The sequence below is a fragment of the Phycodurus eques genome, chromosome 2 (genome assembly GCF_024500275.1).
Source record: "Phycodurus eques isolate BA_2022a chromosome 2, UOR_Pequ_1.1, whole genome shotgun sequence".
NCBI lineage: Eukaryota > Metazoa > Chordata > Actinopteri > Syngnathiformes > Syngnathidae > Phycodurus > Phycodurus eques.
Window position 1 is genome coordinate 12,221,832 of NC_084526.1, and position 27,250 is coordinate 12,249,081.

Below are 27,250 nucleotides of genomic sequence, written 5' to 3' on the forward strand. Positions count from 1 at the left end.
CAATACAGTCAAATCTTGACTTATGATCGCCCCAACCTATACAACCCCAATTCCAATGAAGTTGGGACATTGTCTTCAACATAAATAAAACAGAATACCATGATTTGCAAATCATGTTCAACCTATATTTAATTGAATACACTACAAAGACAAGACATTTAATGTTCAAACTGATCAACTTTATTGTTTTTAGCAAATAATCATTAACTTAGAATTTTATGGCTGCAACATGTTCCAAAAAAGCTGGGACAGGGTCTTGTTTACTACCGTGTTACATCACCTTTTCTTTTAACAACATTCAATAAACGTTTGAGAACTGAGGACACTAATTGTTGAAGCTTTGTAGTTGGATTTTTTTCCCATTCTTGCTTGATGTACAGCTTCAGCTGTTCAACAGTCCAGGGTGTCCGTTGTCGCATTTTATGCTTCATAATGCGCCACACATTTTCAATAGGAGACAGGTCTGGACTGTAGGCACGCCAGTCTAGTACCCTCACTCTTTTACTACGAAGCCACGGTGTTGTAACACGTGCAGAATGTGGTTTGGCATTGTCTTGCTGAAATAATCAGGGGTGTCCAAGAAAAAGACGTTGCTTGGATGGCAGCATATGTTCCTCCAAAACCTGAATGTACCTTTCAGCATTAATGGTGCCTTCACAGATGTGTACATTACCCATGCCATTGGTACTAACACAGCCGCATACCATCACAGATGCTAGCTCATTTTATACCCAATCATGGCACCCACCTGTTACCAATTAGCCTGTTCACCTGTGGGATGTTCCAAACAGGTGTTTGATGAGCATTCCTCCTTTCTCAGTCTTTTTTGCCACCTGTCCCAGCTTTTTTGCAATGTGTTGGAGCCATAAAATTCTAAGTTCATGATTATTTGCTAAAAACAATCAAGTTTATCAGTGTGAACATTAAATATATTGTCTTTGTAGTGTATTCAATTAAATATAGGTTGAACGTGATTAGCAAATCATTGTATTCTGGGTTAGGGTTTATGTTTAACACAACGTCCCAACTTCATTGGAACTTGGGTTGTATGTTTTACGGGTTACGCTTGGTCAATTGTTTTGCTTTTGTTGCGAGCCAAGTGAAGTGGAGAAATAAAGTAAAGTAACAGTCGCCAATGCACTTTCAGCCATTTATAGAACGGCACAAACAGTCAAACACAAATATGAAATGAAAACACTCGTTAGGAGCTACAGTAGGCCAAAACCCACACCCAGACGCTTACACACAGACTAGGTGGTTCCCGATGTTACTCACTCAGCCATGCCCCTTCGAAGCCCACATTACGACGTTATATTTGTGACTTGCAGCTTGTCCCACTGTACATTAATTTACAATGCAGTGTTATTTTTATTGATTAAAAACACAACAAAAATATGGTGGTGTTTTTTTCGGAGCCTGGAACGGATTAATGGCATTGCAATTCATTGCAATGGAAAAATGGATTTGCGTCCATCACATTGGATTTGCATTACAGCCGTCCATCACCTTTATATCCTGGATTATTCGCTATATTACTGGATTTTGCGATGATTACTTTTCCACACAAACTGTTACCAGGAGGAAAAAGTATGTAAAAGAAACTTTGGGGTCATTTCACACCTTGCAAAAGAAGATAAAGTACAGCGTGTACCACAACTGTATGTCTACGGTCACCAACACAAGGTAACGTATCGATGTTAGCTAATTTAATATAGTCTACCATCACTAGTTAGAATGTATTGTAATGCCCCTGCAAGGATAGACAGCCACCGCCGCCAATCAGCCGTCAATCGCTTTACTGAACAAACGGGAAGAAAACAAACACGCAATAAGCACATTCAGACACAAGCACAACAAAGTACAACTGGCTTAATTAACACAACTGCATGTGTCCGGTAAAATAAACACCTTGAGTTGATTTAATATAGCCTACCATGGCTAGTTAGAACGAATTGTAATCCCCCCACCTGTGGTCATACTCGCTGGTGCACTTTCAATTGCTTTATTGAATAAAGGTAACAAAATAAACACAAGCAGATATTCACACATGATGAGTCTACACCCTCTTTTGACGAGTCCGACATCCCGCCTTTTACAGCCAGACACATTCAGTTACAGATAGTCACAGATACTACAGTACAGTAGAACTTGAGGATGGCGACCCCAAGTGGATGGAAATAATACCTGCGCCTCACATGAATATATATTTAGTGATTATATGCATAAAGTTTTAAAATATACATAAATAATACAAAAAATATATATTTGGTCACCACTTCACGGATTTCAACTAGCGCGGGGATGTTCTGGAATGTAACCCCTGCAATAAACAAGGGATAACTGTACGAGTAAACTGAGATCTGAGCTTGGTCACAGAACCAATTGAACTCATAACTCAAGGTACCACTGTAGTTTATAAACTCAGATCAGAATCATCTTTATTGGACAAATATTTGAAAATAAACAAGGAATTTGACTCCGGGAGTTGGAGCCACTCTAGTACGACAACAAACAGCTGCTATGACAAATATATATTTAGGACACAAGAACACAAGTATGGGGAGTCATTGTCCAATGAAAAGGTACCAATAAATGTGGTATCGCTGATACAATGACAATTGTGCAAATGGTGCAAAGTTCTCAAGCACTTAAGTGGCCAGTAGTAATCAACAACAGTTATGCAAACTGTTGTTCGTTTGTTGAGCTTCGCCTTTGTCCTCTGAACTACTCTCTCTCTTTGTTCTAAACTTTGCGTCTGCCTCCACAGCCACAGGCCGCCATTCAGGGCCCTGTGCAGCAGCAGGGACCCTCTCCTGCATCCTGGTCTACGCAATCTCTGAGCCGCAGTCGAGAGGGAAGTTTGGCTGCCAAGCTACCCCTGCGGGCAGTCAATGGCCGCATCTCAGAGCTTCTCCAAGGTAGTGCCGGATCACGTTCCAGGAATCATGCCCAGGGAGGAGCTGTGAATCCAGCAGAGGAGAAAGGGGCCGAAGGGGCAAGGTTGGCCATTTTTACCCTATCGAGATTTTCTCTGAGTATTAATAGATAGATCTTCGGCCAATGTTTCGTTTTTCTTCATAGCGGAGGGGCACCGGTTGCAGGTGTTGCTGGAGGTGGCCCAGGGGAGGAAAGAGCAACAGCGGTCCAAACCCTTCCCTCTCCTTACAGCAAGATCACTGCTCCGCGAAAACCACATCGCTGCAGCAGTGGCCACGCCAGCGACAACAGGTATTTGGACAGCTGTCTGTACTGTAGACTGTCAGTCATCCAGGTCATGGTAATGGAATGCAACTGGACTCCTTCATTGTTGAAGACTGTTCACCTTTAATCCAGCTTCTTCAGTAACGGTGAAACATCTTCACCAACCAAAAATGCTTTCATAATATCAGAACTAAGGCTTTTGTTGCCACCAAAGATGCTCACTGGTGGTGTCTTTTTTTTTTTTTTTTTTTTTCATCATTTATGTACTATTTTCTGACCAAGGCTCTTCTTTTGGCGTCTTAACAGCAGCGTACTGAGTGGTGAGCTTCCCCCGGCCATGGGGAAGACGGCCTTGTTCTATCACAGTGGAGGCAGCAGCGGCTACGAGAGCATGCTGAGAGACAGCAGCGAGAACACAGGAAGTACGTCCTCTGCTCAAGATTCACTCAGTGAGCACAGCTCGGCCACCACCTCCTCCAGACGCAGCTCCAAGAGCAACAAGAAGAGCAGGAGCAACGTTGGACACTTAGGAGGTGAGGTGTCAGCAGGATTGCGCAAAAAAACAAACAAAGAAACAAAACAAAACAAAAAAAGACATGAAAATGACATTTCCTAGTGGGGCCGATGTTCAGCATTGGCTTGTACGATTGCCTTTGTGTTTTCTCATATACAGTAATAGTATAACCAGCAATTGACCCTTGTAAAGGTCTGCAATTTTAAAGCACGACATTCATGCTTAATTGAATGGATAATTGTGGAGGCACTGACTTATTGCTTTTAGGGCTTTTCCCTCAATAAATGCAGCAATGACAGAAAAATCATGAAAAAAAACTGTCAAAATGCCAAAGCCGTTTCCTTACCTGCAAGTTTCCATTACTGAATATGAAGAAAATGAATGGTCTCAATACAATTCGTAATACTTTCCTATTCTTATGCTTATTCGCATGTGCGGCTGTAAAACATGAAATTCCCATTGCAAGATCAATAAAGCCTTATTCTATTGTATACAAAGGGCCTACTGTAAAGACGACCATTATGAAAAGAAAAAGTGAATGAAAAGCAAAGTGAAAACATTTTACAAGGAAAAGGTTGTAATATTAATATACCAATGATGCAACTCTCCCAGGAAAAAAGTCATAATATAATAAGAAAATGAAAAATCCGGGTTCCAACCTTCCAGTGTGGATGTTCTTTTCTCTGGGTACTCCGACTTCCTGCCGCATTCTAAAAACATGCATGTTAGCTTATTTGAAGACTTTAAATAGTCCTGACGTATGAACGGTTGTTTGTCTATATGTACCCTGTGGTGTACCGCACCTCTCGTCCAAAGTCAGCTGAGATAAGCTCCAGCACACCAGCGACCCTGGTGAAGGTAAGCGGAACAGAAGATGGATAACAAGAACATTTATTTTATGACAAAAATGTCATATTTTTAACACAGCAGCTTTCAAGTTGTGTTCATAATTTGTCAAATGTGTAACATGTAGTAAGGGTGGACCAACCTTTGCAGTCAAGGGCCACATTTGATTTTTAAAGAAAAAGGGGGAAAAAAGATTCATGTATATGTGAAAATTGTTTATTTAGAAGAATTAATAATAATGAATTCATGAAAATCATTTTCAGTAATAATACATTTACAGGTATTGTAATTGTTTTAATTGCAATTAAATTACTGATTATTTAAGAAAGGTTTTCAAATTAACTAAAACAAAAAAAAATCCTAAATTATTGCAACAAATCTTAGAATACTCTTTGTTATAAAATGCTCGGTGGGCCAGATCAAAGAAAGAAGTATGCATACTTTGCACACCCTTGCCATATACAATATTAATTACATCATCTAAATGGAAAATTTTAAACACAGGTAATCATTCATCTTCTCATAATATTTAATCCGTTTTTAACTGTCTTGAAAATAGAATTGCCGCTCAACTTAAGCATTGTAACATTCGCAGTTTTTTAATTTTTTAAGCATCCCTGTCAGTGTGGCTCTGACGCTCACTCAGCATTTCCAGCAGTACAAATAATTGAGCTTCCGACCAGTATTTCAAACGATCGATTGTTAGCTGTAAAAGTCCACATTGTGACAAAGTGTAGTCTTAGAGGTGTCACAAAGCAGTGAAAGAAGAAATAAAAGGGGTGTGTGTGTGTGTGTGTGTGTGTGTGGTACAATGAATGTGCTTGCACAAGGAGTCAGGTTGGAAAGGTGACCCTGACCAACCGTGTGTGAAATGGTAGAGGGAAACTGCTGCTGCTGGCTATAATGAATCTACATTCACTAGCACATTACGCTGGAACCTTAATATGGCTGCCAAATCATACGCCACTGCTTAAGCGTAACAATGAATATGTGCATCAAGTCAGCTTCAACACAGGCAGCTCAGCGCGGTTTGCCTCTGACTATTATTTTAAATTGGAATAACCTTTTCTGTGAGGCATTGCAGTGCAGACTCATCTACCTACCAGGCGGCGTGACGTCTGGATTTCCTCGCATTTTTCAAAACAAATGCGGTGCTCTCAGTCAATATAGTGTACTTTGAGGTTACGCCAGTAGGCAAAAGTGAGCTTTAGTGGAGATGGAATGTGAACATGAGCCAGCAAATAGTTAATCACTTTTCCATTAGGATTCCTCTTGCACTTAAATTGGATGCCCCTGTCATATTCTTTTTTTTTTAATTATTATTATTCCATGTCCCCTGCAGTGTCCAACCTTTTTCACTTGCCAGAGCCTAGTTCTGTCTGTATCGCTGTCTCTGCTTGACCTTCGGATGCCACTCTTTAACTGCAGCCTTATTAAAATAAAATCCCAGAAAAATAGGCTTGTTAAACCCGAAAACAGCGTGTATACAAATAAAACTTACATTCGGAGTTACGTTTTACATTGGACCTTGCACGGTTCGGAAGTTTAGGGTTCGAATCTCAGCTCTGGCCTTCCATTTTGTCCGCGTTAGCATGGGTTTTCTCCGAGTGCTCTGACTTCCTTTTCCATTTCAAAAACATGCATGTTAGGTTAATTCAAGACTCTAATTGCCCATCGGTGTGGATGTTGAGAATGGCTGTTTGTCTCTATGTGCTTAGTGATTGGCTGGTGACCAGGCGGTGAATTTCAGAACTATGAGGCGTCATACACTTAAAATATGGCCGTATTTATGCCTATATATAACACAATTGTAATATTTTTAGGTCTCCAGCGTCGTCGGCTGATTCCCGCACTGACCTTGGACTCATCCACGTCTCCTCACCGCTCTGCCAAACAGGCTGTCACGTCCTCTTCTTCCTCCTCCTCCAGCCCAGGTGCATGCTGGGTGGACGGACCTCTGGGGCCGCCCGCCGCCGGAACCCTGCGAGGTCCGTCGGCCACAGCGGAGGCCTTTGAGATCAAAGTGTACGAGATTGATGACGTCGAGCGCATGCAGAAGAGGAGGGACAAAGGCGGTAACAAGGTGAGAATTTTCTTGACCTACAACGCATTTCACCTCTTCATACGAATCAATATTACAATTAGTGGCAGAGCTCTTTATGTAACTTATGTTTTGACTGCATATGGTATGATAAACCTCTTCAGCAATATTCTGGTGTAAATTCCCCCGTTAAGGTCATGCCACATCATCTCAGTTGAGGTCAGTACTCTGACCAGGCAACTCCAGAGGTCGTATTTTCGTCTGTTGAAGCCATTCAGTTGTTGATTTCCTTCTGTCCTTTGGGTCATTGTCCTGTTGCATCAGCAATCTTCTGTTAAGCTCAAAATAGCTGACAGATGGTCTTGAGTTGTCCTTCAAAATGTCTTGAGAAATCTGTCCAAGCCGTGAGGAGGCAAAGCGATGCGCATCGATGGTGCCCCCTGCACCATACTTCACAATTGGGCCCTTCCCCTTCGTCTGGAGGGCCAAGATGAAGGGGTAAATAGCCCCAGGAATTGGGACGACACGTCAACACCCCGCACCCTCTGCTGTCTGTGTCCTGGGCAGACGCAACCATTTTTTACATTTCCAAGATGCCATCTTGTGGCAAATTAACTGTACTATTATAAATGACTTTTTATTTAAATTTGTCTGTGTATAAAGTTTCTACAGGTGACTGGTATTTAAACATTGTTTGTTTCCTTCCACGTGACATGGTACATCCATTTCTATATTTCATTTTTATCTACTCTAGAAACACATTTTTATAGAAGGAACATATTTTACACACTGACTGTGGTATAACGTCAGCCAATAAATAACACCAACAACAACCATCACAAAACACATACCCAAACATTTGTCAACAAACACAAAATAGAAAATATCTCAAACAGAATAGAATCCAAAAGAACTTTATTGTCACTGTCACAGGAACAATAATTATCAGTTAGGCCTCGTTCTCGTGTACGCACAAAACCAAGGTCTAAGACGAAGGGGAAAAGCTAACGGGTAGAATTGGGATTGGCCCAAGGTTTTATTGGCATTGTGCGGTCTCTTATTTCTCCACACATTGTGGTCCTTTCAAACAACTCAACTTGGGACCTGAACGTAATTTATAGGCAATCTGTTTTAATGTGCACTGATGAACATTAAGGGCTCTATTTCCGTAGACAGCTGTGGCGGAGCACAAATATAATCGGATCGTGACTTTCATGCAAGCGCAAGTTTCGCATCGCATGTTTGCCAATTTGGCAGACCTGTCTGCGCAGCGGAGGGCGTTTTCCTTGGCGATGCGCCTGGCGAAGTAACAATTTGGTGGCAGAAAGTCGATCTAAACTTATGCCTGCTCAGACCACGTCTACGTTCTGGTGCAGGGTAGACCGCCGGTCTAATACAATTTTGGTGTATTTGATCGGGGCACAAGCAGACAGATACTGAGGTCCGAGGATATGAAGTATTTAATATGCACCAAGTCAGTGTTTGTGTTACCAATAATTTAAAACAGCCTAATATTAATACTATCAAATTTTCAAGTGTGCTCATGAGGAGTAATCCAATGAATTACCAGATATGCCGGCCTCCACGCAGCCTAATCCTTCTTGGTTTATGATGAGAATGGTGGAAGCCACTAGAGCACAGCATTTAAAGGGAACGAGAGGAGTCGCTTAGCTTGGCGGTGACGGAAGTAGATCGTAAACACTCCCACAGTAGCGCGGCCCGCCCACTCTAAGATCCGCCAGCCTGTAATTGTTTATGAAATTACCAACACCAGTCTAACCTGCCTCTGGTGCAGAGTTGTAGCTCCTGCCACGCTGGATTTTCACCATTTACGAAAGTAGAGCCACAAGTGTTTTGGATATAATTTTGAGACACTGTCTAGCTTCATGGAAGTTAATATCGTCATTATTGGTATTGCGAGAACTCTTTTGGTCGAGCCACAGTTCACGTCAGGTAATGTTACTTGTGAATAGAAAATTCATAACTGGTGGTTTTTTTGTAGGGCAGGGCAGCTTTAATCAACACCTCATCACGGTCATTAGACTCAAACTGGCTGACTCCTGACTCTGATTAGCTGTTGGAGAGGTCATTAGCCTATGGGTTCATATACTTTTTCCGCAATGTGCAGTGAATGTTTACGTGGTGTGTCCAATATTTTTTATTTATTTATTTTTGTGGGGTATAGTTACAGCAGAATGTGATTCTCTGTTAGACAAGGATCAGAACAAATTGTTTGATGAATTCATGCAGAATTGCTGCCAATTTTTCCTTCCAACTCGGTGTAAAATAGCATGTCAATAAGTTGCACTTTTACTTTTATTATTTTTTCAAGATTTATTATTATAAATGTTATTATGATTGGTCAGCCTCCATTGAATGCCACAACACTGACTTATAGGCAGAATATCCAGCATACAGTCTAGTATGTAGTATCTGAAAGATGACTGTGAGAGGGGGAGGTGGGGGGGGAGATGGCTTTTGTAACTATTGATGATGATAACAGTGTTTGGAAATATTAGCATTTTAAAGCAAATGTCACACATTGATTGCCAAATGCAATTTATGGTTCAGGGATTGGGTGCCACACAATCTAACGTGAAATGATGGCACAGTGCTGTTTAGCATAAAGAAAAGCATGAAATAAGAGTCCTCTGTAGGTGTCTTCAGAGAAACACTTCACTTCCAGCTGCTCTTGTGAAGCTGCTCAGTGTTCACCAGTAGCCAGCAGGGCTCATGGAGGTGAGTCCGTGAAGTGTATGCAATTGTGTGAGAATACTGGAAAAGCTGCTCCGGTCTCCCAAATACAATGTGCACTCACTTTGTGTGTGTGTGTGTGTTTGTGTGTCAGGGGATGTTGTACGTCAGCGGCAAACTTCGCCTGCTGGAGCACCGTCAGCAGCGGATCAGCGAGGTCCGAGCCAAATATCAGTGTTTGAAGAAAGAGCTGGAACAGACCAAACAGCACCTGATGCTGGAGCCTCTCACATGGACCACAGAGTGTAAGTGGAAGTTTAGAAAGACACAATTATTATTTCTTTGTAAATGCTTAAATAAAGCTTTCCGAATCCAAACTACTAAGCTGCCCTTGACACGGAGCAGAAAGTGGAGCGAGCAGCTGCTATTCAGAGGCGTCTTACCGAATGAAGAGGAATAAAAGTTGCTTTGGTTTTCCACATTGGTGGAAAACAAGGTAGTGAGAGACAAGAATACATTTATTCTACTTCTTTTCTCCTTCCTTAAGTAAGTCATACAATGCAGGCAAATGACAGGGATCATTTCAATTATTATTTTTATTTCTATACCTCCTGCGCTTTATGATGAATATCTTCACCGAGTTCCATGATATATTTAATACCTCGGAAATTCTTTTGTACCCTTCTCTTGACTGATACCTTTGAAAAATGAGATCCCTCTGATGCTGTGGAAGCTCTCTGCGGACCGTGGCTTGTGCTGTAAAATGGGACTACAAAAATGTCAGGAAAAGTCTACTAAAACATCTTAACTTTATTTGGGGTTAATCAGAGGCAATTTAAATGGTGACAGGTGTGTGCTGGCTCCCATTTAACACGAGTTTGAATGTGATTGGCTAATTCTGAACACAGCCACATGCCTAGTTATGAGGGTGTGCACACTTGTGCAACCACATCTCAGCTTGTTTGATTGTCTTACTTCTCTTTAAAATATTGTTTTGTTATAGGTTTACACATTAATGATAGAAAAAGTTTTGAAATGATTTGTCTAGGTCTCATTTTTATCATAGCCTTTAAAACAAAATCTCATCACATCAGCTACATGTTCAACAACACATCATCTCACAAAAGCACTGTACTAAACTGCTGTCCTGTCAACATACCCCAAGAGTAGTATGTGTGTCATGAAGAACAGACGTATGTTAGTGGTTCCTAGGAGATCACTTAAATAAATGGTGATGATGAACTTGCTCATCATTAAAGTTGACTAACAGCATCAGCATCCTCGCCAGCTAATGTCATGGGTGACAACTCAATGGAGAAGCTTGATTAGATACTGCAGGAAGAAAAGTGTGATGAATGCGTCTCTACGTGACTTTGCTGGACGGTTCATCGTGAGAGCAGCATCGTCAGGGCTCACAAACTGGATGCGCCGTTTTTCCTCGGGTGAATGAGGATGGGAATGCAAGACGTCATTGGACTCAGCCAGAAGCTTCTCAGTGCGAGCTCATAAAAAGGGACATTACAGCAGGGTTAAACTACATAAAAGCCTCATTACAAAGATGAAGTGGTGCAAAAAAACCAAACAACCAAACAAACATAAGCAGCGACCGCCACTGATAGCGTCGCTGCAAATCAATACAAAGTAACACTTAATCCTTCGATGAAACTCATTGAGGATCACTGATTGGTTTGTTGTGCATGAAAATCTTGATCTGACACTCACTTGATGCCAACATAATTAAACACCCATGTGACATTTTGGACTTATCTGTTACAGGAGTTCAAGTCACTCGACAGCACACCAACTCGCTGCTGGAAGAAAGATTCTCCCCTCAGTACTAAGAATTAGATTTTACAAGTTTCATACATCATATACATATACAGTGACAGTGAGACTTAAATTAATAAGACTTAATATTTAGCAATAAAAACATAAAGCTTGTGACCCAGTGACAACATCAAACCTATATTCTTCTTTTGGAAAAAAAATTCCTCTCCTTCACTCCTCTTTAGCAGGTAAAATGCATGCTCTATAGGCTTAACGTATGGAGATTGATTCGGCCAATCTAAAACCTTCCACTTCCAGTCCCTGATGAACTCATTTGCTGTCTTGTGTGTTTTCGCCGTTATCTTGCTTGATGATGATCACCCAATCTTTTTTTTTTTTTAAGACTTCAGAAATATTGAAAGTATACTTCCACTCAAAGGTCAGACTGTTGCCCTCATAAGATTACATTGTCCTCTCTTGTAGAGACCAAGAAAGAAAAAGCAAAATAGTCTAAGCGGAGTTAAAGGTCCTGTATTTTGGCTATTTAGACCTAGAGTGACTCTCTAACATGGACTTAGTATAAAAGTTTCAATTTCATTTAAAAAAATACCTTGGTTTTCTTATACGAGTTTCCAGAAAAGGCCCGTCTGACAGCTACTTCTGTTTGACCCAGTTTTGTATCCGCTTTCTCCATATTTGGCTAAGACCGCCGCCCCCTTCCCTCTGATTGGTTGCCTCCGTGTAGAAGATCCACTCCAAACGTGTTATGTTGACAGCGCTGAATCGGGAGCAGAAAGGGAAGGCGGAGATCTTCGCTTGTGACGTAGATAATCTCGAGAAAGTCAGACCTCTCGGCAGAAAAGCTTAGCAATATGTGGACGTTGTTAATTCATATTTCACGTTTACTGAGGCACCATACAGACAATATTACATCCCAAATACTAGAAAAAGTTGGTTTTAGCAAAATATGTCCCCTTTAATATTTTGATGCTCTCTAAACTGAGTTCTTGCGGCATACACTGAAGTCACCCGACGGTGGGTCCAACTCAATTAATGGTGCATATTTCCTTAAGATGTTGGTCAACTTTCCAATAGTATGACAACTGACATACAAGTGTACTTGCTTTTGGCCCAACTTTTTGGTATTTTGAATAGTCGATAAACTACTTTTTATCAGGTTACCTGATAAAACTGAAGCCTGAGGATATTTTCTCTTCTCTTCTTGTCCAGTTGAGCTGCAGCAGGTCTACGAGGTGGATTCACTGGAGTATTTGGAAGCTCTGGAGACGGTGACAGACAAACTGGAGAACAGAGTGAACTTCTGCAAAGCTCACCTCATGATGATCACCTGCTTCGACGTGTTGTCCAGACATCGGTAGACGCACGGCGAGGCGGCGGACCGCTTCCTCTGACAATATCGACACCGCTCCCAAATAAAGGCATCTCGTCTGGGATATTTTAACGAGTCCTCGTGACGGACTGACCCGATAGTCCTCACGTCTTCTCCACTTATAAGTAAACGGAAGGGCAGGTGATGGATGAATCAATTAGAGGTGCACTGAGATAGCTAAGTGGCCATTGGGGAGAGCCTGCCTGTCATATGGAAGGGCAGAAGGGCTGAACAAGCCGTTCACGAGGAAGCGTTCAAACAACTTACTCGTCCCACTGAAACCATACTGCAGTCTTTTTTTTTTTTTTTTTTAATAGTACCTTATATACAGCTTCATAAGAAGTACAAAACAAGAAGTTGGGGCTCACATCATTCCCTGTTGTGAAGTTTAAGAGAGAAAGTCAGAGTCAGAAGGACAATTATACGTGACGGGAAAAAGTGCCTTGTTAAAATTTCAACAATACCAAGAAGAATTTGACTTTGTCAACATAGCACGGTGCTAGGACAGTAAAACATACAAATGATGAGTGTCTTTGAGGGATTCATTGTCATCTCGAAACATGATGTGCAACTGTGGGTCATTGTTTCCTTATGTGGTGAAACATCCTTATGCGCAGGGTTCAAGCTAGCTGAGCTCTCGCACATTACATTCATCCAACTGTGGACGTCTAATATTCTCAAAGAATCCATTTTCTACGGCGCTTATCCTCATTATGATCATGACTGAGCTGGAGCCTATCCCAGCTGACTTTGGGCGAGAGGACCGATCGTCACCATCGCGGGGTTTTGCAATGTGGGATGAAGCCGGAGTAGGCTGCAACCTCGAGGAGAGCATGATGAGATTTGAACCCAGGACCTCAGAACTGATGGGCAGAAGTGCTAACCACTAGCACTAGTCCTGCATTTTCCCATGTGAAATTTATTTTTCATAAGGAGTGCGCAATTTTCACTTGTGGATGACAGCACTGGCAGCATGCTGTTACCAATTACACTTGCATTCGATAAGTAAGCAGATCTGTGCCCCACCACACAGCTTACAGTGTAAAACAAAAAGTAGCACATTGGTGCCTTGAGATACAAGTTTAGTTCATTCCATGACCACGTTCGTAACTCAAAACTCTCTTTCCCCAATGAAATGAGTGGAAATGCCATTAACCAGTTCCAGGTAACCCTATAAAAAAAAAAAAAAAAAAAAAAAAAAAAAAAAAGAAAAAAGTGTAATGTGTTCTCTAAATAAGGAAAATAGCACACTATAATGTATATAACAATGAAATCGAATGTAACGGAATAAACAGTTTGCGAATCATGATTAAATAAGTCACTGTGGCCTCCTGGCCTCCACAATCCCTGTTGTGTGTGACAAACAAAAAAGAGTTTTGACTTAACTACTGGAAGTGACTCAGTAATCTGCAGTAGTATTAGTCGTTTTTCGCAGACGATAAAGAGTATATGCCTGTGAGTATGGTTATATTGCCTGTCTACTTGTGTTGCTACACAATTTATATTAAAACATTCGCCTCTCAAAGGGTTATACGCCACAACTACTTTATCTGTGCTAGTGTTTAGCCCGTCTATGGCGTTTTCTATTAAGTGTTAGAATTAGGCTAGCGGGGGCCTTCCTCAGGCAAAGTTGTTTGGTCGTTTCAAATACATGACATGTAATTCTCTTTGTTTTGTTTAGTTTGACAGTAAACTTTCACTGGGAGTGACATTAAACACCTTACTGCCAGACTGCTGCTTGTTGTGTTAGTCAAAGTGAAAAATAGGACGATCGATGGCTCACACCTCAAAATAAATACTCAATAGTCCGGTCACTCTTATCTCAAGGCATCATTGTGCTATGTATATTAGTTATCACACCGCCAAAAAAAAACAGCAAGGGCCTACAAACCTGACAGACTGATTTTGTGGTTTATTTAGAGCCATCCCGTCAGGCTCAACTAACAACTCGAACCCTGCTTATACAGGATGGTTGCATGTTCCGGACATTGGTGAAGAGACTTACATTTTGTGATTTAAGAAAAGAAAAAAAGCTGAAAGAATAAACGTAATCAGGTCATTTATAATACTTCAAAAGGGACCAAAAATGCAATGGAATTTAAGTCAGCACACAGTGATTAAACAGGTAAAAAAATAAAAATACAAATTGAGGTGCTGTTTTAAGCTTGACTTTGTACTCTCAAACTTTCCTATGCTGCTCACTGATGTCGTATGGATGTGATGATTTTTCCGTGTTCACAAAGCAGTGAGACATGCAGGAATGTTTCTTTCTGCCTGGCGCATCCATCGGTCGACACTTGTCTGTTATTTGTATCTGTGTTGTTCAGCTCTACTTGTAAAGAAACTCAATGACTTGTTAATGTGTGTGTTTTATAATAATTGAAGGCAATGGGACCATGTAGACAGCTATATTCGGCATTACTGAGGAGACATTAAACAACGTCACAGTTAGCTCTCACGTCTGTGGCTCAATTAAGATGATGATTTTCCTGGCATTATTTGTTGGATCTGTAACACATCAGCTAATGAAGCCTGCCCACAGATGTCATTTTCACAATTGGAGAACGCCTCAGAGGCAGTACATTGGATGAAGCCTATTTCATGGCTTAGTAGTTAGTCATTACTATTAGTATCAATTAGTCATGGAAAATAGAGTAGTAGTATTAGTATTGCATTTCTATAATGTGATTATCACTGGCTGACAAAAGTTGCAAGTTTAGTCTCGAAATTATAATAAGAAGGAATTAAAGCCAGGAAAAGCCATTGGGTTCAGCAGTCTAGTTATGGCTGTCAATGCAAATAAATATTCTGATTGAGGGGGGCGGGGGGATAAAATATATATATGACAATGAAGAGGACTAACGTTAGGGGGAAAAGATTAAATTAGAGGCAGTGATCTCTGCTGGGTTCCATGTCTTTTACATGATTTTATAGCTTTCTCTATGGTGCTTGAAATGTTTATGCTCTAAATGTTTGTACAAATATAAATATATGAAATGAAAGAGTCAGTTTGTGTCAGAAGTAACCTTTAAAAAAAAATCTTTAACATCATTATTGCAGCTTCGATAGTTAACTACCCTCCCTCCTTCTCCTGAGCGATTTGTTTCTCAGTGTTCAATGTATGCCAAATTGGAGGAGATAACGTTACAGTAGCGGTAAATATACTGGGTGAGGTTTGGACCTTTTCATGAGTTGACTGCTGACTGAGTCAAAAGTCATTTATCTGCACATGCCAAGGGAGACGGGAGGTCATCTCCTGGGAGCACAGCGGAAAAACTAAAGTATGTTTGATAAACTGGCCTCATGATGTGTTTATACAGAAGGTGTAACATGGGAACGTTTGCTATTTTCTCTCTCATCGTGAATCAATGTCTATTTATTTCACCTCTTAATGTGTATTTATTTAAGCCTTATGATGTTTAAAGGTTACGATGCATTTAAGATAAAAAAGGATAACTGTATATACTTTACCAAACATGTTGAATACACGAAATATACTGATGAGCCCCATAATGATTCCTACACTGGCCATACTTGTTAAAAAGAATACTTTTAGCTGGAACTGAAACATAAAACAGCCAACCGATGTAAGAAGTATTTTTAAAATGCTATTCCCATTAATGTATCTATTAAATAGCATTAAAAGCATTTTGGCAATTTTTTCCATTTTCAAAATAAGTTCGATATGGCTGAAGTCACCAGGATGCTTTAGAATGGTGCAAATCTTTAAAACCACCACCACCACTAGCAATAGAAAGGCAGAATGTCATCTCATTTGCCACTTTTTTATGCCAATTCCAGACAGAGGATACCAATTAAACACATTTTAAAAAATCTCAAAATGCGTCCAGGGTATGCATTATTTGGTGTTCAACTGTATATACTTTACACATATCATTTATATAATCACCTATAATTCCTTTTGGCCATATTGAGGGTTGAAGACTAAAATGCTTCAAATAAGTTTAATACATGTAACTGTACTAACCACATCCTAGTGTGCTAAGATGCCCACGTTTTGAAGATGGTTAATGGCCAACTCTCTGTCTGATGTTAGTGGATGTCAGCTTTCAGAACTATTGGTTTATAGGTTATGATACTATTACATATCAAAAAACAAGTTAACCTACATCTCGGATTATTTGCACAAGTCTGTTTTCTTTGTTGTGCTTTTTTTTTGTTTTTCCCCCCCCCAGTCATAAGTGCCAATCCGTGGAAGAAGTGAGTCAACACTTTCATAACGAGTCGAGCTCAGCGTGAACAATTCTGAAGTACGTCAAGTGTGATATTCTCCGTGCATGATTTGAGACTGGAACTGTCTTTTGACACAGTATGTTGGTAGTTGAACAACGTGGTCGAATGTAAATAAAGGAATGTATTCAATGAATTTGACATGCATTTGATTTCTTGGGAAAGTATACACTTGCAATACAATCTGCCAATCGCAAGTTATAATGTACCAGATCCTCTAGAACAGTGAGTCTCAAAGTGTGGTACGTGTAGAACAAGTGGTATGCAGGCTCCCCCTAGTGGTATGGTAAAGTATCACTCAATTAAATGTTCAAATGCTGCATAATGTTACCTTGGGTTAAACTTTTTTTAATCCAGTACAGTACATTTATATTAAGTATAAACTAGTATTTATACTAAGTAAAGTACATTTGTATTTAATTTCATTTCTGTATAATTTAATAATTATATACTTTAAGATTTTTTTTTTATTTTCTATGATTAAGTGTAGTGTTTTTCAACTGTGCATAATGTTATAGGGGCGAACAATAATATACCTGAATACAAATAAAACATCTGCCTCGTTTTTGATGAAGACAGGCTTACTATGCTACTGAATTTTAATGTTGGTCGTGATGGCCGTACTTGGAAAGCCAAGTATTTTTTTTAGGGGTTCTTGGTGTAAAAAGTTGTGCTCTAGAAACTTCTCAAAGCTCATTCACAAATGAAAGTCAGAGTGTCTTTCATGCAATGACGACAGCATCACGAGCTTCAATGTGGGGAGCGAACCTGTTATCTTGCAATTGCATCACATCCACCAAAGCACTTTGTTTTTCAACATAATTGATTTTAAAATGGTTGGACTGCCGTAAGGGTAAAAAGCGATTTGTTTCTCATTTGTGTGTGTGCTTGATTTACTGGTTTCATTGCGTGTAACGATTCATTGTGGCGTCGTCCTGTTTTTCAGGGACAGAATGGATTTTAACACGCAAACCAAAGGTTATGGATGATGTAAAGGTAAATGTAGTGAACAGTACTTTGTGCCCATTTTTTGAAGGTCTCGGATTTGTGTTTCCAATTTGCGTTTATGTTTGTTTGACCTTTTTCATCGGGACATAGTCATTGGAAAACAGATTCATTGGGGGACATCCTCTTGTTCACGGATAAAATGGATTGCAAAAGGCAAATTAACTGGTACTTTCTGGTTTGTGCAATATGTGCGGCTGCATTTCTGTCTCTCCCCACCACCACCCAAACAGAAATAGAATCCCACTCTGTCTCCGATTAAAGATGAGGAATGATGTAAGTGGAAAATCACTGTATCCATTCTTAGATTGGCTCCGATTTGTGTTCCAGTTTGTGTGTGTTTCATAGAGTCAGCCAACTTCAGAACAACATCCTTTTTTGGGGGCGACATCGTGGATTTTAATGTACAAACTAAAGGTTATCAATGACGTGAGAGTAAAATCATTTCTTAAGGGCTCTTTCTGCAGAGAACTGTGTTGAGTAAGAGGGGTTGTGAATGTAATTTTAAGTCTTGTAGTGAAGGCGAGAAGGAAGGCGACAGGCAGTGTAAGTGATGACAGTAAATCTGATTTAATGGTCTGTGCCAGTTGATGGGAAAAAGAGTGGCTGAAGGATACAATAACTGTTGAAAAGAGACATGAAGGTCGATGATGTAGTGTGATGTTTCCATTGCATTACTGTCTTCAGTAACAGGATTTTGTACTACTACCCCAAGTGTAATCGCAGCTATTAAAGTACGATGAGAGATTTTATTTAATAGATTGAAAAGACAACTGTAGGCATCCACAGATCCTTAAGTCTTGAGGGCTTTCATTATTCGTAAAGTTGACCCTGACTACTCTAAGCAGCTGTTCAAAGTTCTTCGAGAGGCCAACTTGGTTCTACATTTCAATCCAGTCAAACTATCTGAAAAACAAAATACAGTATGTCATTTTGTTAAAGGTATTAAAAGTACCTTTAAGTAATTCTCATTAGTAAATGCTGCAACCTGCAATAACTGAAAATGTTTCATACATATATATTTATTTTTTGTACTGCGTATACAGTGGGTACGGAAAGTATTAATACTCTGTTATATTGGAGCCATTTGCTAAAATAATTTGTTCATTTTTTTCCACGTTGATGTACACACAGCATCCCATATTGACAGAAAAAAAATGTAATCGTTGACATTTTTGCAGATATATTAAAAAAGAAAAACGAAATATCACACAGCCATAAGTATTCAGACCCTTTACTCAGTATTTAGTAGGAGCACCCTTTTGAGCTAATAATAATTCACACCTGAATTTGGGGATCAGCTGCCATTCCTCCTTGCAGATCCTCTCCAGTTCTGTCAGGTTGGATGGTGAATGTTGGTGGGCAGCCATTTTCAGGTCTTTCCAGAGATGCTCAATTGGGTTTAAGTCAGGGCTCTGCCTGGGCCATTCAAAAACAGTCACTGAGTTGTCCTGAAGCCACTCCTTTGGTATTTTAGCTGTGTGCTTAGGGTCATTGTCTTTTTTGAAGGTGAACCTTTGGCCCAGTCTGACGTTCTGAGCACTCTGGAGGTTTTTGTCCAGGATAGCCCTGTACTTGGCCGCATTCATCGTTTCTTTGATTGCAACCAGTCTCCCTGTCCCTGCAGCTGAAAAACACACCCACAGCATGATGCTGCCACCACCATGCTTCACTGTTGAGACTGTATTGGACAGGTGATGAGCAATGCCTGGTTTTCTCCACACATGCCACTTAGAATTAAGGTAAACAATTTCTATCTTGGTCTCATCAGACCAGAGAATCTTATTTCTCACCATCTTGGAGTGCTTCAGGTGTTTTTTTTTTTTTAGCAAACTCCATGAGAGGTTTCATGTCTCTTGCACTGAGGAGAGGCTTCCGACTGGTGGAGGGCTGCAGTGATGGCTGACTTTCTAGAACTTTCTCCCATCTCCCGAATGCATCTCTGGAGCTCAGCCACAGTCCTCTTTGGGTTCTTCTTCACCTCTGTCACCAAGGCTCTTCTCCCCCAATTTCTCAGTTTGGCCAGACGGCCAGCTCTAGAAACGATTCTGATCGTCCCAAACATCTTCCATTTCAGGATTTTGGAGGCCACTGTGCTCTTAAGAACCTTAAGTGCAGCAGACATTTTTTGTAACGTTGGGCAGATCTATGCCTTGCCACAATTCTGTCTCTGAGCTCTTCAGGCAGTTCCTTTGACCTCATGATTCTCATTTGCTCTAACATGCACTGTGAGGTGTAAGGTCTGATATAGACAGGGGTTGGCTTTCCTAATCAAGTCCAATCAGTATAATCAAACACAGCTGGACTCCAATGAAGGTGTAGAACCATTTTAAAGATGATCAGAAGAAATGGACAGCACCCGAGTTAAATATGAGTGTCACAGCAAAGGGTCTGAATACTTATGGCTGTGTGATATCAGTTTTTCTTTTTTAATAAATATGTAAAAATGTCAACAATTTCGTTTTTTTCTGTCAATATGGGGTGCTGTATGTACATTAATGAGGAAAAAAATGAACCAATGATTTTAGCAAACTGCTGCAATATAACAAAGAGTGAAAAATTTAAGGGGGTCTGAATACTTGGCGTACCCACTGTATTACAATTAGTATCACAAATGTCTTAAGGTATGGTGATATTGACTTCATATCAACCACTCTTTCAATTTAGTGAATGAGGTCTTAAATTGATTATAGAGACCTTGGAGAAAAAATTCTTAAATTCAACTTCCATAAATCTGCAAATGCCTGTATTTTGAACATCTCATCTCAAATAAGACAAATATTAATATTATACAAAACTGGAATCAAAAATAACAATGGTAATGATAAAGTGCCAGCTTTTTCATGTTGCATGTAGAGAGTGAAGTGTCAGAAAAGGAAAACTTATTTGTAAAAGCAAGCACAATGTCACTGTAATCCTCCCATAAACACACACTTTACCCTCCCAGAGGAAATGCTGTCATCCTTTTAACAAAAAGGCAAGCATGCAAGCGTGTGTGTAACATTACCACATTCCATCAGACACTCTGCAGCCTTAACACACACTGACAAAACAACCCACAATAACAGGGATTACCATGGGAAGTGCGTGTGATGGATATGTGGCGAGGGGAGGATGGATGTTTTGAGAGCCTGGCTTTGACACACGCGCGCGCACGGACACGTACGCACACACACAGGATGGAGTCACTGTAATGGAATCTAGAGATGACAAACAAGAGGCAAGAACCTAACACAGAAACAGACATGAACTGTATTTGTTGTAAAGATCCCCAAACAAACATGAGCCCTCGTGACATCACCTGTTGTTAAGAGGGGTAAAAAAACAACAACAACTTGTAGTCGCCTACAATCGTCACCTTATCAAGTTTAATTATTGGTCAATCTCAAAGCGACATTCTTCCATCTTGACCAACAAACCAGCCACCAAGGGGTGATCAATACCATGGGTGATCTTGAGGATTTCAAAGGCCTGGTGGACAGACAAGGAAATATTTTTAGTCAGTCATATTAAAAATAAACTTGGCAAACACACTACTTAAAAAAATGTTTGAGATTTTGGGCTTTTTGGGTGAAATTTCAGGATGAAGCGAAAATGCACTATAAACCTTTACAGGTGTATTTCTCTAAACTTATGAATACACATGTCCAACTGTGAGTAATAGTAAATCAGTCCAAATATACAGTTCTGATACAGACCTGTTTGAAGGTGTCCAGAGCATCTTTAATGCGCTCCAAATAATGCTGCAGCTTTGCAACTCTCATCAGCTGGATGCCATGGACTGGATGGGGGTCAGGGTAGTAATGTCTTTAGAACAAAAAGAGAGAATTGGATTACTGTACACTGAAACAAATACTCTATGACCATTATAAGATGGGCTGTGACAAGAAATTATTTACAGTGGGAAGAAAAAGTATGTGAAAAAAAAGTAAAAAAAGTATGTGAACCCCTTGGAATTACTTACATTTCTGTTTGAATTGGCCATAGAATGTGATGTAATCGTCAGTCATCAATTCACAATATAAACAAACGAGTCTGCTTAAACTAATACTCGGAGGTGGGTAGTAACGGGCTACATTTACTCAAGTAACATTTTCCATAAACTGTAATTGTCAGAGTACTTTAAATGCACCGTACTTCGTCGTATTTATGTGAAGAAGGATCGATACTTTTACTCCATTACAATGATCGACATGCCGTTCGCTACTTTTATTTATTCATTCTTGCGTGTGCGCATCTATTTTTAGACTCCATCTTGGACTTCTGCATAGGGCGCCGTTGCGCCAATCAAACGGGATCTCTAATGTCATTGACTCCAATTCACCAATCAGACAACACAAGGCAGTCACATGACCCTGCACGTCGCCTTCGCGAGCCAATCAAAATGAATCATTTTGGGGAAAAAATTACTGTTTATTTTACAGACTCCAAAAAACAACAACTTTGGCATGCAGCTCTTAAATTGTGACTCCCAAAACTTGGACATTTCAGCCCACTTCTAACTTGAGAAAAGACCTTGCGGTAAGTGACCATAGGGGAGTGTAGACATTCCACGTCCTTCGAACCAGCTTCTGTAGCCAGGGATCGGAGCGCCAAGGTCCCCGCCTTTGGCCGTCTGAGATTGGTCAGTAGTTTGTAAAAATAACAGACCATGTGGAGACTGACCATTAGTATCGATTGGTGAAAGAACATGAAATTGACCGTCTCTGGATATAAAAGATTTCCGCACGACAGCGGCGACATACACAAACATTCATTCATACATTTTCCGTACCGCTTATCCTCACTAGGATCGCGAGCGTGCTGGAGCCTATCCCAGCAGTTTTCCGGGCGAGAGGCGGGGTTGCCTGAACTGGTTGTCAGCCAATTGCAGGGCACTTGCAGCAAAAAAAACAAAACAAAAAAAAAACAACCATTCGCACTCACATTCACAACTCCGGGCAATTTAGTGTCTTCAATTAACCTACCACACATGTTTTTGGGATGTTGGAGGAAACCAGAGTACCCAGAGATTACCCACGCAGGCACGGGGAGAACATGCAAACTCCACACAGGAGGCGGCCAGATTTGAACCTGGGTCTTCAGAACAGTGAGGAAGATGTGCTAACCAGTAGGCCAACAAACACAAACAAAACAAATACAAAAAAATATCTACAAATTCATATAAACTTTATACAATTGCATTACTGGATTTATTCCTGAACTGGGACGCACATTCTATTAGCATTAATTTTTGCCACATGAAATATCGCATGCATGCGCAGTGCAAGATTTTGGTTGTGTGCTGGCTTTTCTGGAAATTAATATGAATTTGTTTAATGGTGTCAAACACACATCCCAGACCACAGCTTGTTCACATCAACACACACACACACACACACACACACACACACACACACACACACACACACAGTACAGCTGGGCAAAAATAAATGAATAATGAAAAAGGGGGCAATTGTGTTCTATCATGATAAATACACACTAGGGTCTTTATGCGGGAAGATTTCTTTGGAGGTATGCCTCAATTGCTCAACTTTATTTGTCCCCCTCTCTAATCTCCTCCATTTTTTTCTCCTATTATCGTGTTCTCTGCTCACCGCCTCCTTGTTTATATTTGTGCAGCGAGTTGCAGGGATTTAAGTGGGTGACACTCTCCATTCTCCCCTCTCCTGGAGTCTTCCCTCTTAAGCCCCACCTTCCATTTCCTCCTATGTCCCTCAACCCACCACTGTCTTGATTATCTATACCAAATGATTTGATGTAACCTCGCTAAAGCCGCAAGAAAACGCTTCAGATGAAGTAGAGTGAGACTAAAAATCCTCTCTAGGGTCTGATCAATCTCCGCGGTTGCTGCTTGGATTCAGTGCAGTAGCTTGAACTGGAGTTATTTAATTAAGAATAATATAAGGCTGAACAATAACACTACACAATCAAGCAGAGTGGATGTTCTGAGAGCTCTTTTGTGGGTCAAGAAAAGCTCCTTGACAATATTGTGTCAGGAGATGGGCACCTCAGAGCTGGTTGGAACACTGTTAAGAGTTGACAATGAGGAGGGTCCTTTAAACGCTGATAGACAAAATTGACTATGTTTGTGTGAGTTAGCGCAGATGCCTCACTGAGGATGGGGATGTGAATTCAGGTACCGACCTTCTTGTGTGGAGTTTGCATTTTCTTGTGTGGGTTTGCTCTGGGTACTCTGGTATACTCCCACATTCCCAAAACATCCACGACCTTCATGAAGACTCTAAATTGTACATTGGTGTGAATGTGAGTGTTCGTTTGTCTAAATATGCGCTACAATTGGCAGGTAACCAGTCCAAGTCCAAACTAAAAAACTTATCTCTGAAATGAAATTGACTGAAAATGTTCCACCCCATTCAAACCCTATTGCTTACTGATCACAATTTCCAATCTTAAAGGTTAGTTCACAATTTAAAAAACAAACAAACACATTTGTCACAGTTGTCAGTACAACCTGACAGTAATATGAGTGAAATGATCTGTGGAAAAAATTACAATGAGCGTGGTGTGCAACCGCACCGTCCTCGCTGGCTCTCCTGTAGATCGAAAATAATATGAATAGGCCGCAGTGTTCGAACTTAAGTCTTGAGAACTAGGCCGCTTGCTAATCGTGTTAGCAACATTAGTCATTTAGTGAGTACAACAATGGCCCAAAATCACAAAGGTCATCTCCAACAATGTATCAATCAGTGTAGTGCACCCTATCCACTAAGACTGTGTTTTTATTCTAGTGAAACGTCGATTTAACGCACATCGGATTTAACCGACTGGTCCCGAGCCTGCGCCAGTTCATGGCTAATTCACATGCGTCCGTGGCGCTAGTGATCAGGCAGGTAATAGTTAAAACCCCGGCTGGAGGAAGTAAGTTTGGATAAACTTGAAAACCTCTCCAACATTTTCAACCTTTTTTATCATTAAAATTTTTTTTGTACTGTATTGTGTGTTTTAATAAAAGTATAAAACAATTTTGTACTGTATGCTTGGCTGTACTTGGGCCTTGAAAAAAAGTGATTCAATATAACGAAGAATCCGCAGTAACGTTCCCTTACGAATAAGTCCTGCTACCGATCTAGCAGCTGTGGCCAATGTTGGTTGTTTACGGTGCACTTTACCTCCAGTTCGTGGGCATGGCTTTGTTCAGAGAGTGGAGTGGTGGAGGGATTAGTGAAGTGAGGCTCCATTAAAATCTTGCTAGCAGTTTTAACACCACAAACTCCCCCTTTAAACGTCTCTCATGTCATCCCCTCATCATTCTTCCTTGCTTGTCAGCACAAAGACCCACACAGAGGTCAATTTCAATCTATTTTGCTGTTTAGCATTTCAATTATTTTAGCATCACTATGCTCCCATTTATTACAAGAACTTTTATCTGAATCATTTGCTTATGGACTGAAGCCGCACACGAGACTTTTTTTCTTTTAACTGTAATTGAATAACATCTGAGTAAATTCTCTATAATTGAAAGTTGCAACACTGTTTTACATTATTTTCACTAACAGGCCAATTGTTTTTACCTTCAAGGCTTACTAGCTGCTAAACGCAGAGCCAAGCAATTACCAAAGTGCTCCTTGTCCGTGTTAGGAATGTCATCACGAAACAGGAAGTTCAAAGACTAAATCGGCGTTAGTGCTGAATGCATAATAACAACTTACAATATTGATTTAATTAGCAAGGCAGCGAGTCAGGCGGCCACGTCGAACAAATATACACACACGAGGAAACAACTCCAATTATGTTTCATCTTTGCATGCACACACTGGCAGTGATTACAATCATTTCATCCAGGTGCTCCCTCCCCTCAATTCTGCCCTCATTTTCTACCCTGAGGAGCAAATAGGTTCTTGTGGAAAGCAGCTAGTTAGAAGGCCACAGCTCTGGGCGGTGAGAATGAGAAGAGGGCACCGAGGAGACATTAACACTTGTGGAAGGAGGCGCGTCTTTCCAGGGAAATCCAGCGGAAAATGTAATTCACAGCAAGCTGTTTGCCAGAGGAAAGCGAGGATTATTTTACCGAATGCAAACACGGAGGAGAGATTAGTTATAGTCTGCCTAATTGTGTTTTGTATTCTGGCCAAAGCTACTGTATAATGAATGCAGCTTTAATTTAAATAAGCAATGCCAATGCATTCTCTTGCAAAAGTCCAAATAGAATAGATTTGCATGACATTCATGTCTGTCGTTGCTGCATTTGCAATGTTCTCACAATGTCGTATTTCAAGTATGAAATAATAGAAAACGTTTATAAAATATTTGATATCATGAAAAACATAGATACAAGACTACCTGTCTATAGTAAGAAAGAAAAACAGTATTAGTATTGTAGAGCTATTCTGTTGCAGATATGCAGGAAATACACAACACCGCCTATACATCCTAAAGTGAAAATGGAGGGAAAATGCTCAGTGAAAGAAGAAAGGAATACAGAATGAGGGAAGGATGGAAGATGGAGAGAGACATTGAACTGCCGCAGAAATTGGAGCAGCAGGCGGCATGAATGGTAAAGATCTTCACATAGTTACAGTGTGGCAAAAAAGGTATTGTCAGCCACCAATTCTTCTAGTTCTCCCACTTAAAAAGATGAGAGAGGCCTGTAATTTTCATCATAGGTATACCTCACCTATGAGAGACAAAATAAAAATAAAAAATAAAAATCCCGAAAATCACATTGTCTGAATTTTAAAGAATTTACTCGCACATTATGGTGGAAAATAAGTATTTGGTCAATAACAAAAGTTCAACTCGATACTTTGTTATATACCCTTTGTTGGCAATGACAGAGGTCAAACGTTTTCTTTAAGTCTTCACAAGGATTTCACACACTGTTGCTGGGATTTTTGCCCATTCCTCCATGCAGATCTCTTCAAGAGCAGTGATGTTTTGGGGCTGTCGCTGGGCAACACAGACTTTCAACTCCCTCCAAAGATTTTCGATGGGGTTGAGATCTGGAGACCCAAGCCATGTTTCATCTTCAATGCCCTTGCTGGTGGAAGGAGGTTTTCACTCAAAAGCTCACGATACATGGCCCCATTCATTCATTCCTTTACACGGATCAGTTGACCTGGTCACTTTGCAGAAAAACAGCCCCAAAGCATGATGTTTCCACACCCATGTTTCATAGTAGGTATGATGTTCTTTGGATGTAACCCAGCATTCGTTCTCCTCCAAACACAAGTTGAGTTTTCACCAAAAGGTTATATTTTTGGTTTCATCTGACCATATGACATTTGCCCAATCCTCTTCTGGGTCATCCAAATGACTGTTTGCAGTTGTGGACAGGTGTTTTCTATACTGATTAGTTCAAACAGATGCCATTAAAACAGGTAACAAGTGGAGGACAGAGGAGCCTCTTAAAGAAGAAGGTACAGGTCTGTGAGATCCAGAAATCTTGCTTGTTTGTAGGTGACCAAATAGTTATTTTCCAACTATGATGAAAATTACAGGCCTCTCTCATCTTTTTAAGTGGGAGAATTTGCACAATTGGTGGCTGACTAAATACTTTTTTGCCCCACTAGCAGTGTCT

At 40.4% G+C, this 27,250-nt stretch overlaps 2 protein-coding genes across 4 annotated transcripts in view; one reads left to right on the plus strand and one right to left on the minus strand.

Moving 5' to 3' along the window:
• Window positions 1–16,845, plus strand: part of kif26ba (kinesin family member 26Ba) — a 118,348-nt gene extending 101,503 nt beyond the window's left edge. Inside the window, exons 23-28 of the mRNA XM_061667518.1 lie at window positions 2,768–3,000; window positions 3,082–3,228; window positions 3,508–3,734; window positions 6,385–6,644; window positions 9,451–9,601; window positions 12,294–16,845. Of these exons, the coding sequence (XP_061523502.1) occupies window positions 2,768–3,000; window positions 3,082–3,228; window positions 3,508–3,734; window positions 6,385–6,644; window positions 9,451–9,601; window positions 12,294–12,442 (1,167 nt within the window). The 3' untranslated portion in view covers window positions 12,443–16,845. The remainder of the gene's footprint in view (window positions 1–2,767; window positions 3,001–3,081; window positions 3,229–3,507; window positions 3,735–6,384; window positions 6,645–9,450; window positions 9,602–12,293) is intronic.
• A 2,662-nt stretch (window positions 16,846–19,507) lies between these two features.
• smyd3 (SET and MYND domain containing 3) overlaps window positions 19,508–27,250 on the minus strand; it is an 80,677-nt gene continuing 72,934 nt past the window's right edge. For 2 of the 3 annotated variants that reach the window (XM_061667547.1, XM_061667531.1), the window contains exons 11-12: window positions 21,408–21,516; window positions 19,508–21,180 (exon numbers count right to left, since the gene is read on the minus strand). In XM_061667547.1, the coding sequence (XP_061523531.1) occupies window positions 21,082–21,180; window positions 21,408–21,516 (208 nt within the window). In that variant the 3' untranslated portion in view covers window positions 19,508–21,081. The remainder of the gene's footprint in view (window positions 21,181–21,407; window positions 21,517–27,250) is intronic. The other variant, XM_061667539.1, reaches the window with a different exon arrangement.